The 13,921-nt window shown below is 37.5% G+C and overlaps 1 protein-coding gene across 1 annotated transcript in view; it reads right to left on the reverse strand.

Moving 5' to 3' along the window:
- HEATR5B (HEAT repeat containing 5B) overlaps nt 1-13,921 on the reverse strand; it is a 56,868-nt gene that overhangs the window by 18,392 nt on the left and 24,555 nt on the right. Inside the window, exons 21-27 of the mRNA XM_074163351.1 lie at nt 12,684-12,828; nt 11,598-11,837; nt 9,485-9,736; nt 7,286-7,467; nt 6,152-6,220; nt 3,716-3,895; nt 385-622 (exon numbers count right to left, since the gene is read on the reverse strand). Of these exons, the coding sequence (XP_074019452.1) occupies nt 385-622; nt 3,716-3,895; nt 6,152-6,220; nt 7,286-7,467; nt 9,485-9,736; nt 11,598-11,837; nt 12,684-12,828 (1,306 nt within the window). The remainder of the gene's footprint in view (nt 1-384; nt 623-3,715; nt 3,896-6,151; nt 6,221-7,285; nt 7,468-9,484; nt 9,737-11,597; nt 11,838-12,683; nt 12,829-13,921) is intronic.

The following is a 13,921-nucleotide window of genomic DNA, read 5'->3' on the forward strand; positions in this document are numbered from 1 at the left end:
TAAGACTGTATCCGCTCTAATCTCAAGGGTTATGTTTTTCTTAGAGTAAACATCTTTTTGCATTTGATATCATAGAATCATAGAATTGTCTAAGTTGGAAGGGACCTTTGAGATCACCTAGTCCAAGGTGTAGACGTATTCTTAATTCTACAAAGACATGGTTTTAATAAGTCCTGTGATTCAGATAAGGAATATCTTCATTGCAGGTTGAAGGAAAAAGGCACATTCAAACTTCAAACATACATTCCTATTACCCACAGGCAGAAATGTATCACTTACATAAAAAACATACCTGCCAAATAATTTATAGAACAATTTTAAAGTCTCAACTAAGGGTTTCTTTCTGTTTTTCACGGCAACACAAAAAGAAATTCCAGTGCTTACCATCTGGTGGAAGCTGGGTAGCAAACTCAGCTGGTAAAGTTAAAAGAGCATAATCTTTCAGCGCAGCTAGCCAGAGACGGCTAAGTGCAGGCAGCTCAGGTTGTACAAGTGTTATCAAACTGTCCGGTGGCAACTCATCTACAGCACCAAAATCATCCTCATCCTCCTCTGTGCTCTTTAAAACATGCTTTGGTTTGGTCTCTGCTTCTTTCTTAATTTTCATGGCAACAACGTACACCTAGAAGAAAAACAGATATGAAAATACATGCTGTGAGATCCTAAAAAGAAAAAAAAGCAGCAGCCATTCCCATGTGAAAGTAACTGATACCACACACAGATGACTCACTGGAAAATGACTCAGAAAGAGAGATTTGCAATACAATTAAAATTTATTTAAATATTTTTTCTTTTATTTTTACCAGTATGTAACACTTAGGGGCATAAACAGCAATTTCCTAAAACAATCTGGCTACCTGCTTTTTTCCTAAAAAAGTGTCAATTACTACTGCTCTACACAGACATTGATTTGAATAACTGGTTATATTAAATCAACGCATCCTTATTGCAAAGCTTTCTTTGACCTAAATAAAGAGCTACCAGATAAATTAGAGCAACTGTCACTTTCTAGGAGCAGAAAAGGTATCAGAAAGACATGCAAGTGGCTCTGTGTTACATCAAAACAAGAACATTTACATGTTTGTCTTTGATAGACACTAAAAGAAGATTAAAGTATTTTCAAAAACTTAGATACATACGGGAATAAGCAGAAATATCAGAAAAATACAGTAAAAATAAGCATCTTTAGTAAATAAATAGAATAGAAATAAAGTGTCTTAACACAACAGATGTGCCATATCAAAGCTGAAAATTACAGTATGGGGTGATTAACATTACACAGCTGAAATATTAATACTTTTCTTTGTAATTTCAAAAGTAATTTCCAAGAAAATTTAATGAAAAAATGAGAAACCTTAAATATTACACTAAAAAAACCCAAATTACCATTTATGTAATTACAGTAATTACATGTAGAGCTCTACAGCATGCAAGTAACGTTTCAGGAAGCAAGGCAATGTAAGTAGTACTAACCCTGTCTTTTGTAAATAGTTGAAGATTCTGGTATTCCAGCCATTCCCCAGCAATATCTACCTTAAGCCTGTAATTTATTATGAACACCTTGACGATTAATAAAAAATCATTCTATAAATACATTAGTAATAAAAGGAGGGCTAAGGAGAATCTCCATCATCTACTGGATGCGAGGGGAAACATAGTGACAAAGGATGAGGAAAAGGCTGAGGTACTTAATGCCTTCTTTGCCTCAGTCTTTAATAGTCAGACCAGTTCTTCTCTGAGTACCCAGCCCCCTGAGCTGGAAGACGGGGACAGAGAACAGACTGAAGCCCCCATAATCCAAGGGGAAATGGTTAAGAACCTGCTATACCACTTCGACACACACAAGTCTATGGGGACAGATGGGATCCACCCAAGGGCACCGAGGGAGCTGGCAGAAGGGCTCACCAGGCCACTTTCCATCATTTATCAGCAGTCCTGGCTAACCAGGAAGATCCCAGTTTGGAAGTTAGCAAATGTGATGCCCATCCCTAGGAAGGGCCGGAAGGAAGATCCAGGGAACTAGAGGCCATTCAGTCTGACCTCGGTGCCAAGGAAGATTGTGAAGCAGATCATTTTGACTGCCATCACGTGGCACATAAAGGACAACCAGGCAATCAGGCCCAGTCAGCATAGGTTAATGAAGGACAGATCCCACTTGACTAACCTGAGCTCCTTCTATGACAAGGTGACCCACTTAGTGGATGAGGGAAAGGCTGCGGATGTTGTCTACCTACACTTTAGTAAAGCCTTTGGCACTGTTTCCTACGGTATACTCCTGGAGAAACTGGCTGCTCATGGGTTGGACAGGAGTACTCTTTGCTGGTTCAAAAACTGGCTGGAGGACCAGGCACAAAGAGTGGTGGTGAATGGAGATAAATCCAGCTGGTGGCCAGTCATAAGTGGTGCTCCCCAGGGCTTAGTACTGGGGCCAGTTTTGTTTAATATCTTCATCAGTGCTGAACGAGGGGATAAAGTACACCCTCAGTAAGTTTGCAGACAACAAAAAGTTGGGCCTAAGGGTAGGAAGGCTCTACAGAGGGATCTGGACAGGCTGGATCAATGGCCTGAGACCAAGTGCATGAGGTTAAACAAGGCCAAGTGCCGGGTCCTGCACTTGGGTCACAACAACCCCATGCAGCGCTACAGGCTTGGGGAAGGGTGGCTGGAAAGCTGCCCAGTGGAAAATTACTTGGGGGTATTAGTCAACTTCAGGCTGAATATGAGCCAGCAGTGTGCCCAGGTGGCCAAGAAGGCCAATAGCATCATGGCTTGTATCAGAAATAGTGTGGCCAGCAGGAGTAGGGAAGTGATTTTCCCCTTGTACTCGGCACTGATGAGGCTGCATCTCAAATACTGTGTCCAGTTTTGGGTCCCTCACTACAAGAAAGGCATTGAGATGCCGGAACAAAGCTGGTGAGGGGTCTGGAGAACAAGTCTTATGAGGAATGGCTGAGTGAACTGGGGTTGTTTAGCCTGGAGAAAAGGAAGCTAAGGGGAGACCTTATCACTCTCTACAACTACCTGAAAGGAGATTGTAGCAAGGTGGGGGTCAGCCTCTTCTCCCAAGTAGCAAGTGATAGGACAGGAGGAAATGGCTTCAAGTTGTGCCAGGGGAAGTTTAAATTGGATATTAGGAAAAATTTCTTCACTGAAAGGGTTGTCAAGCATTGGAACAGGCTGCCCAGGGAAGTGACTGAGTCACCATCCCTGGAGGTATTTAAAAGACGTGTAGATGTGCTGCTGAGGGACATAGTTTAGTAGTGGACTTGGCACTGCCAGGTTAACAGTTGGACTCAATCTTAAAGGTCCTTTTCAACTTAAATGACTCTATGATTCTATGACAAACTCCTAGTTAATTAACTGCAACATCTACTAGAATATATTTTAGCATTGTTTGGGGTTTGCTGGTTTGTTTGTTTACGTTTAAGAGCAATAACATAAGAGGAAAATCAAAATCTTAAGGACATGAGTGTATACTTTAATACAGAAAAGTGCAATAAAACAGAACAATCGAGCATTACTGTAAATAGGGATCAAAGAATGGCAGAAAAAGGAAAAGGGAAAGATACAGAGATGAAAACATCCCAGGAGTGGAACTGCAACAGGTAAGGAGGAGGGCAGGTGCAAGGCTCACTGAACAGCCAGTGAGGTGTGAGGCTACTGTTAAACTGCAAAATCTTTTCAAACTTTTAAAGATTTAATTGTCAACGTTTACCTCAGCCCATGCTTTCAGAACTGCAAGTTTTTCCATAGTAGTTGCACTCTCTCGGTAAAGCTGGCTGGAAGATCCCTTTCCTGCTTGCACTTTGTCCAGGGAAGAGACAAGAAGGTTGTGAACTCGGCGGAGATCATTCAGGTCACTTACAACCCCGCTTCCTATCCAAGCGCTACATACCTAAACAACAAAATTTAGAATCATTCTAAGCTAGCAAAAAATGAACAACCTTATAAATGAAAAAAAAAAAAAAACAACTATAAGAAAACAAACACCAAAACAAGCACCACAAAAAACTTAGCATCTCTCTTCCTGCTTAAAAGGTTTTCCCTTTTTTCTCCCCACCAGAATTGCTTAGGTGAGTGGTTACAAAAGCTGTATTTGCAAAGCATACAACTAAATACATACAACTTAATAGATACTTGGAAAATACTTAAAATAGCTTTTTAATCCTCCATAAACAGGCAATAACAATTTTTTTATTCTGTTCCCCAGTGTCTGGTTGAATCACTCGAATAAAGAGTCATTGCGTTCACTGTGAAGAATACAGTGGACAGTAATCAATAAAAGTATATTTTTAAAAACCCACACCTCTCAAATTATATATTAAGGCTCCTTATAATGAGAAGCTTTCAAGATCATTAGCATGAAAAAATGCCTAGAAATGAGATACAAGTCTTTAAACAACTGGGCTTTGATCTGGAACCAAAAATACCACATTCTAGAATAATCAATGCCAAACATGGTGCACAGACAGTTTGGTGTCTCCCCACTTTTCTTTTCTTTTGAATTAAATGGACCCAAACAGGTACTTAAAATCCAAACGTCATACAGATCAGCTGCTCCTGTCTAGTGGTATATATTGGCATTAATCCTCTGAAACACATTCATACCCAGACATAATGCAGGCATCCAAAGAATTCTCATGCACCTGCTTTTCTACAAAAAGGGACAAATTCTCTCAGAGGAGCTGCTTTGATTCTGGTGCTGATTCTACAAGGATGAGGAACAGAAACAAAAAAACTCCACAGAACTCAAGCGGTTCAGGTTTTACAAACTCTTTTTTCATGGCATTTTTGTCCTATCTCCATGTATTTATTTTGATTTCAGAGAACCAGTCCATGAAAGCCTTTGGGGAAGGGCCTCTCATGATCTAGAATGATGGACATATTTAGAGCAAAGTAAACACAAACACAAAGAGTGTCCTGAAGTTGCACAGGACAAGGCTGCTCATAATCTGTCACAAACCCATAATTCATTCACAGCAGGACTAATTCAAGCTTCACTCCTGCTGCTGGGCAAGTCAACAGCTGTTTAAGTAATGACATAAAACTACAACAACATCAATCTCATTCACAAAATCACAGAATCTCATCTCTGTCCATGTAACTTGTAGACAGCAAATTCAATATCCAAACCTAATCCTCAACCATTTGATCCTCTTAAGTGCACACATCCACTTTGAAACTAGTTGAATAGGGAAGATCTTGACAAATTATAAGGAAATTTCTATGTTTTCACACAAATTGCCTCTTCATCTAACTTTAAATGCACAGAAACTTTAGTTTAAGATAAGCACAACATTCTTTCCCACGTATAGATATCGAATTATGCCACATTTGATCTATCCTTAACGTCTTGCTGGAAATTAAAAGCATAAAACAACAACACAAAAATTACAGTCCTGCTGGACCAAGATTTACTAAAAAAAACTCACATACACAAAGTTATCATATTGAAATTGATGTTTGCATAGCTAATTAAATTGCTGCTTTAAACTATAGTAGTAATTTAGCTGCGTACGCCACGTACCAGCTACTACTACAGCCATGTTGCCGGTAGCTGATTTAAACTACAGTAGCAGAAGATCATACACAAGAAAAAACACACACTCATTAAAAAAAAAACAAAACAAAACAAAACAAAACTTTCACTGAATTTTCCATGAGAGGTTTTTACTATGACTGTAACGAGAACACTCAGATCTCCTAAATCTAAAACAGCGTATTAATCTGAATGGAAGTTTAGCGTTTAAAGGCATATTATCAGTAATCCGAATATTTGATCGAACTGAAAGGCATGTCAATAAATACAGTACTATTGCTCTCATTAAGCAAGGCGGGGGGAGCGTTTGTTGGGTTTGGTTTAGTTTGTTGTTTTTTTTTTTTTTCCTTTTAACAACAAATGCAGAATTGCCCTGAAGACATGACTAGTTTCAGAAAGACTAAATATTTTCTGATGTAGCTCTCTAAAAGGTCTTCTGCACTTCTGAGGAACAAAATATATTACTAGGAGACTCAAAAGATGTTGCAAAACCATCACGGCTTAGGTTTACAAAATTTTACAGCCATCTGCTACTACTTCTCCTCTGTATTCTTCTTCCAAAGAGAAGGAAAATCAGTTTGGCTTATGCTATCTGAACATTTCTCTCTGTACCTGGCAGGCCTTTGCAGTTATATCAGATGGTGTATCTTGGGAAAAAGCTGGCCTCAGAGCAGCTCCAACCTGTTGATAAGAAGAAAAAAATTAAAATCCAATTAAAACAACAGTGACACAACATTCTTCATCTCACATTGTTTAAGGCTCAAGCACATATACAGAACAAGCAAGAAAAAATTGCCAATTTTGGCATTACAGTTACACCCCAAACTTGCTGCCTAGCAGACATTTGCAATAGTATTCTTTAAACAACAACAAAAAACTCCTAAACCTCTTTCTTCCTGCTTGCCCATGGCTTATTTAAGCTCCAGCTATGTCTGTCAAATATGTGGTATAAGCTTCCTTCTGTTAATGAGTATCCTTTTAATCATGAAAGTATTACAGGTGCAATTTATGCTAAGGCTCAAGAAGCCAATGACTTTTTGATGCCCAAAGGAATAATGACGTGAAATCAAATGTTTATGGTTGGATTTGCATCAAGTTCCAAAATATTCCCAAATACTGAGAAAAAAGCATTTTAGGCAGTTGTTATAAGGCAGCACTTTTCTAAAGAAAAAAAAAAAAAAGAAAAAAAAGAAGAAAAAGGCAGGAAGTGAAAAGGATGTGAGTTTGCCTTTGAGAAGCATTTACAAAGATTTTGAAGACACAGTGAAAAGAGGTGAAAGAGTTAAGCTATGCAACAAAATAAAGCAATAATACCCCAAAATAAATCTTCAACTGCCCACCACCCATTCCTGTACTTTTCTAGTTTTCATTTAAACAGAAGTATATTCATTAATTCCCAAGAAAACAGATTAATTAGATTCAATTTGGAACTGCATCAGAGTTATTTTCCAATTCCTAATTCTACAAATGAAATGTCACTCTTGCCAAAAATTAAATGTAACTTGAAATATTTGGCTTTCAAGAATCAATAGCTACTGAATTTTTACTTTCATCGGCCGCTGATTTACAATAAATAGGAAAAGTCAGAAAAATAAATTTTGAAGAGGTAAATATAAGAATCTCCTCTGTACATTCTCACACATAAAACACTTCACAGGTCTTTAGAAGTTACAAAATGTTCTCAAAGCTAATACTGGCATATTGGCGTAATTATACAATTTCCTGAACTTATAAAGGATATCTCACATTAGCCTGATACTGCTCCAGTATCACATGGCCTGGAAACTCTGGCTCAGGAACTGATGCAAATTTCTTGATAATGTCTTCAAGAGCTTGAAGACCTGCCATTCGTAACTGGTTGCTGTGATCAGTCGCAGCCATGAATGCCATTCGAATAAGGTCGGAGAGATGCAGTACTAAGAAGTCATCTTAGAACAGAAAGGAAAGAACTATTTAGTAACTTAAGAGATAGCTAACATGAAAGATATTTATAACATTTTCCTCATTGACATGTAGAAATTTTACTTATTCTTTTCCAAACGTCCACATTTAGGGTATGGAAGAAGGCAGGATAGCATGTAACCTCTTTTTCTTTCTTCCTTCCCCCCCATGCCTCCCCCAAGTGATACAAGGACTTTTATTCCTAAGATAATCTTAAAAATTAAACATAAATGTGAAACAAAATGAAATATATGATATACATAAATTGCATTGAAAAGAGTATGTTAATGGGGCTGAGTATCCTAGAAGAGATTAGAACGTTCAGTAAAGCTAATTTTAGTGATCCCCCCTAAAATGATAGAAAATATTCAAGGCAATTCCTGTTCAAGTCCTATACTCATAGTGACCCCTGCTGATAAAGGAAAACCTCATCAACACCTAAACTTCTAAAAACCAAGTATGCCTCTAGTTCTGCTCCCAAAACTCACATCCAAGACTGCAAGTAAGCAGCAAAACATCATGCAGAAAAGAACAATACATAACTCAGAAACATTTCTGAAAGGATTACTCTTTTCTGTTTATTAATTTTCTTTTCTAACTCTCATTTTGAAATTACCAGATGATCAGTACAACTAATATGAAAATAAATTATTAAAAAATATAATATCCAGTGTGACTAACAAAAGTCACAAATTATAAAAGGTCTACATATTTTCAAGTCTCAAAGTAAAAAAAGTTTATTTTGTAGCTGAAACTTTTCAGAGGCGTGTTAATAAAAAAAAAAAGACTGGAAATCACTTAAAAATTACAAAATGGTCAAGTCTGCACTTACTTTTTCAGACCATCACAGACATCAGTAAATTTTAAATATTTTGGAAGGTGAAGGTAGAAGTTTGCTGAGTGTTCCTTTTTACAATGATACCAAACACATCAAGTTTACTTTAAACAAATTCAGAGATGTAAATTCTCAGGATTACTATATGCAATCCTCTGCAGGATCCTATAAGCATCAGCTACTTCATTATATTCTTTATAATACAACGCCTACCCAAACAAACTTTCGCAAAACTCTTCTCTCTACGTTCTTCAAACAGTGACCTCAGCCTCAAATCCAATGCACAGTGCTGAAACCAGACGGCATCAAAGCAACACAAGCAAAGACTTAATAAATCTCTGTATCATAATGGATACCTTCAACAACATAGACAGTAAAATTTATTAATCCCATGCATTCTAGGATGCTCACGGTATTTATTCTACATACACAGTCCTCATGAGCGTTACATGGGTGAAAGCAAACAAGAACTATGCACCAGAACACATATGGACAACTCAAGGACAGAAACCTCCCACTATCAGTTAGAAAAACATTTCTTCACAAAACAGCTGTCACCTCTGACCTCTCAATTTTGATCCTCTAAGTCATGAAAGCATCATCAAAACATGAGCTTTAAAACTAATATTAATCACTCTCATGGATACCAAAAGAATGAACTTTACAGAGCAGCTAGGTCTGTGTCTTACTGTAACTCCCTCCCACATCCCTCTCTCCGCAACCAATGCTACAGCAATAATTACCTGGCCTTATCTCTTTTTACTTTCCTAGCATCCCTTCAGTCTGGAGACGTTAAGATAATATCTGAAGTCTAAGTCATTGCTGTCATTATGTTAAACTCAGAAAAACTGTTCCCAGCTCACCCTTAGCTAGAAGTTTACTGCTTTTATTTCAGACGGGATAAAAGGTTTGCAAATCTAAAGGTTTTTTTTCCAACCAGAGCAGTCTATCAGAATTTATATGCACATTCTTTGTGTTCATGGTACAGTAACTACAACGGTTATACAACTACAGTTTTACTGCCTTTTGCTGTCCATTTCCTTTGCTTTTAATCATTTAAATGAAAGGATAAGCACTTATATTTTTTCCAGGTTGCGTAATCTTAGGCTATAAAGAGGTGTCAAAATTTTTAAAAAATTAAAACCAAAACATGCGTGTTCTGTAATTACTTTTTGGGTTTTTAAGTCTGGCTGAACGAGCCAGTGCCAGATCGAAGTGTGCCTTGTTCGCATTTTCACACAGCATGATAACTCGGCACAGACAGTCTGCTGCAAACACACGAGTTGCCCAACGAGGTGCAACAGAAGGCTTGGATTTATCCTCTTCACCCAAGGTGGTAAACATTGTGTCGTCGTCCATCTCATCCTTCTTCTCCGATTCCTCATCCTTCCCTCCTCCTAAGGGAGCAGCAGTGCTCATGTCTACAACAGAATCCCATTGTTACAATCCACAAAATACAGCTAAGGACATATTCAAGACTTTCCTTAACACTCAGATTCAAAACAGACTAGTTCTTCTGTTGAAACAACAACATTTGAAAAATGAAGGCAGGCATAGGAATATCAGTAGAAGAAATGTTTTTCACCTCTAATTTGGGCTACATCACTCATTATTTGGATTAAATGATATGAAATAAATTCCTGTAATGTTAATTCTCTATAGATACCAACTATACCTGAATCCTGTATCTAAACTTCTCTCCTTTGAAAATTAATCTCTTAAATTGCCAATAAACATGGTAAGGTAATTACCAGGCTCAGAATCAAAGAATCAGTTTGGCTTTGAACTACTCAGCTCCTGTTTCAAGTAAAAGCTAGAGTGCATGTTAAACTGAAACACAAGTACAAAGTTCTGTGCCATGGGACAGGGACGCAGCCAAGTAGGTAGTTTATGGCATCCACAAACGTGCTTAACATTAAAAAAAAAAAATCTTTTCTCCAAGTGTGTGTCCTGTTTTCTAAGTGTGCTGTGAGATTTCTTTTCAGAAAATAAAAATACTTCAGGGATGACATTAAAAAAACTAATCCAAACAGGGACAAAAAACAACTCACTAAACATGCATATACACTCCTGCTATTCAGAAATTAGAACATGAAGTCTCATTGGCAAGGTCTAAATTAGCAAAATGCCAAGATACTGACAAAAAAATATTCTGGCAATAATTAGAGGAGAACAAGAAGAAATTATTGCAAGGGTAACTCACCCCTACCAAGGCATGTTTCTTAGAAAGTCTAAATTTAAGCAACTGAAGAACCAAGACATTCAATAAAAAGAGAAAGAGGCTATGGCAAATCAAACATGGATGAAGCCAATTCACAACAAGAGTGTTTTGAGAAGGCATCCAGGACCTTATGTCACTGATTTGTAAATCTCTGCTTAAAAAGCAAACCAGATTTTGTTCATATGCCAGTTAGCTGGATCAAAGGAGTTCAAAATGAAGTTGCTGGGTTATTAAAATACTGACAGAAATTTATTTAAGTGTTGTTCTCCTGGAGATTATTTCACCTACTAATAAATAAATAAGAGACTGGACAACCATGTTAAGAACTTGAAAACCCATCCCACATGAAATAAGAAAAGGACATGCCAACTTCAAACTCAGGAAACGAGGTCTTTTTCACTGGGCAGATATAGGGTAGCTGCACTGCATAAAGAAATCATCGGTAGCATTACTCATCAGTAAACCTAAAGCTGGCAACATTTAGAAAGAGCTTCAGAATGAACTCACAGTATGCCAATAAACAAGAATAAATGCAAAGGAAATGAACAGAATCTGCGTCACAACCATCCTCCAAGCTGAAAAACAGGGTCTCAGAGGACAAGATCTTTGCAAACGAGTCTGCAAAGCTGAACAAGCAGCAAAAGTTTCATCACCATGGTAACCCATCATCACAGCAGTAACTCACAAAACCTCATGAAAGAAAGCTCACAGTGTGTACAGCACTCTTCTTTCTATATGGTCCGATGTATAAAGGCTAAAAAGAATATGTCTGCTTTCACTAAGGTACTGAAATGTCAGAGTAATAATCACACTGCTTCTCCACTGGAAAAAAGTTAACTGCCTTAAAGTAGGACTAATTTTAGAAGTGGTATTTTAAGACTTAGCATAACATTGATGATTTCTTTTTTCTAAGCAAGTTTTAATGCACTATAATCAAAGTTCTATATACAATATAAGCTATATCTTAACTAGGATAAAAGACAAGCTCCAAACAAATATTGCCAGAAGATGCTAATATTAAGAACATACTGTCGTTTATGTGAACACTACAGAACACTTACCACTGGAAGCTGCAAGGACATCTTTACAAAGCATTAGCCAGTGAGAAAGGTTTTCTACTGCTAGTGATGAAAGCATATGTCCCAGAGTATCATGGATATCTGAGCACAACTTCCGATCAGTCTCCCGATCCAACATTCCGAAAAGGACACCTTCGAGGCCTGTCTCTGTTATATTAACCCTCTGATGCCGGGAATGAGCATCTCGCCGAGAACCAGCTCCTGGAGCAAAAGGATTCATATCTGCAAAACAGTAACGAGAAATCTTTTCTGAAATCAGTAACTCAGTTTTAAAATTTGGAATAACAGCCTAGAATTGGACATTGTGCATTTGTGTGTGTATAGTTCAGACAATGATACACCAAGATGTTACTGAATTTCTTTAAATTAACACTAGAAAGATTTTAATCCAGCAATTGATTTAATTTACTTTCCGCGAGGCAAATAACACCTAGGGGGTGTTACTTTAAAAAAACCAGAATATCTGTCTCTCTCCAAGATACATACCCCATGAATTTGTAAAAAACCCTAATAGTATTGGACTCAAAAGAATATTTCCAGAGACAGACTTAACTGGTGTGATTTAATACGAATAAGCTTACGATTCTCTGTTTGTATGAAGACTGCTGATCAACACTGCTGAGCCTCCCATTTTCAGAATATAATGATACATGTAAGAATTGAACTGCCAGTAAAGTCCACAGGCTTTGCAGACATGCTGCTAACAGAATTATAACACCACAAGGCATCTCAATCAAACAGCATACAATTAAGTAAATTTTTAAAAGACCAAGACTTAAAATACTAGAAAAACTGCAAAAAGTTTCCACTGTACGTGTACTGCATTCCCCATTTAATTGCCAGTCTAAATGGGGCAGAGAAGTTTAAGTCTGAACTTTACAAAAAGTTAAATTATAAGTGTAAATCAAGGGGTAAGCAGGGATGTGGCCAGAATTTATTGGAGCTGGAAGGGACAGGTTTAGTTTTTTTGTTCTGTTGTTGGGGGAATTCTTGATTATTTTTTTTTCCCTCTCCAAAGGCAAACCACACTCAACTGTTACCAAAAGGCCACATGAAAGAAACACTTACTGATGCCACTGTTTTCTTTGTCTCCAGCATTTTTTGCTAAGCTCATGGCATATTCACATACTTCTGCTGCTTCCCTCTGAGCAAGCTGTCGTAAACATGCAACTGCAGCCCGACGAAGCAGCAAGTGGGAGCTGCACAAATGAACCTAAAAATCAGAACCATTACAGATGAGTGAGCTGCTGCACCCCATATCAACAAATCAGTGCTGCCAAGGACAAACATCATTCTACTTTTCAATTATATGCCCATGTGTGAGCTGCTGGGTACGAAGCTTTTTACAAGACCTTGAAAGTTCAGAAGTAAGCACTTTTTGTAATGTAAAAATATGAAAATAAAGCTGACATATACAGAGCTGACAGCTGTTATCTGGTTAAAGAGATAAGAGCCTAATACTGGAACTACTGCACCAGTGTGATTTAGACTAATTATACTTTCCAATCTGTTACACCCTTCAGTACTACTCAACCTCATATTCTGCTATATCTGTAAATCCCATTCTTTTAAACAAAAAGCCATCATCAGGTGCACCACAGCTATCACAAAAACTTCTATTTCAAACTTGTACTAGAATTTATAGCATAAGTTTTAATAAGTGCCTCTCAACAACAAAGCTTCAGATTTTTTGCTAACCAACACTGGCTTCTAAATCCTTTTAAATCACCTCAAAGTCCAAGCAAATATTTTTCTTATAGAAGAATTGTGCATGGTCTCTATTTTCCTGAGAGGAAGTAGCTACACAGAGAACTGTATGTTTTTCCACAGTAGAAGAGATGAGGAGTGCTCTTTAAGAAACTCTGATTCTTTATTTACCCTGTGGAATTTGTTTTCAATAAACCAAATACACATTTGCTTTCTCAGTATTAGGTTATTATGTGGATGGAAACTGCTTTCCTAAATGAAAGGGCTGTATAGTTTATAAAGCATTTTAACAGTAGATCTTTATTCCACATATGAATATACAACGTTTTTAGTCCTGAAAAAAACGTTTTAGTCCTGAAAAAAAAACAAGTCCTGAAATATTTTAAGCACCTCTAAATATCACACTAAGGTTGTTCTAATGGAACTAAAACAGAGAACATTTGGGGGATTTAATTAATGGAAAGAGTATTGCACATTTTAAGTTACAAAACAAACAACTAGGAGTTATGAAAACAACCTGGGGGCCGGGGGAAGCATGTAACAATAAGAGGATGCCCTAGGGAAAGTCTGGAGGACAAACTAAGAGAAAGGTCCAGTGC

This window comes from Numenius arquata, chromosome 2 (genome assembly GCF_964106895.1).
Source record: "Numenius arquata chromosome 2, bNumArq3.hap1.1, whole genome shotgun sequence".
Lineage (NCBI taxonomy): Eukaryota > Metazoa > Chordata > Aves > Charadriiformes > Scolopacidae > Numenius > Numenius arquata.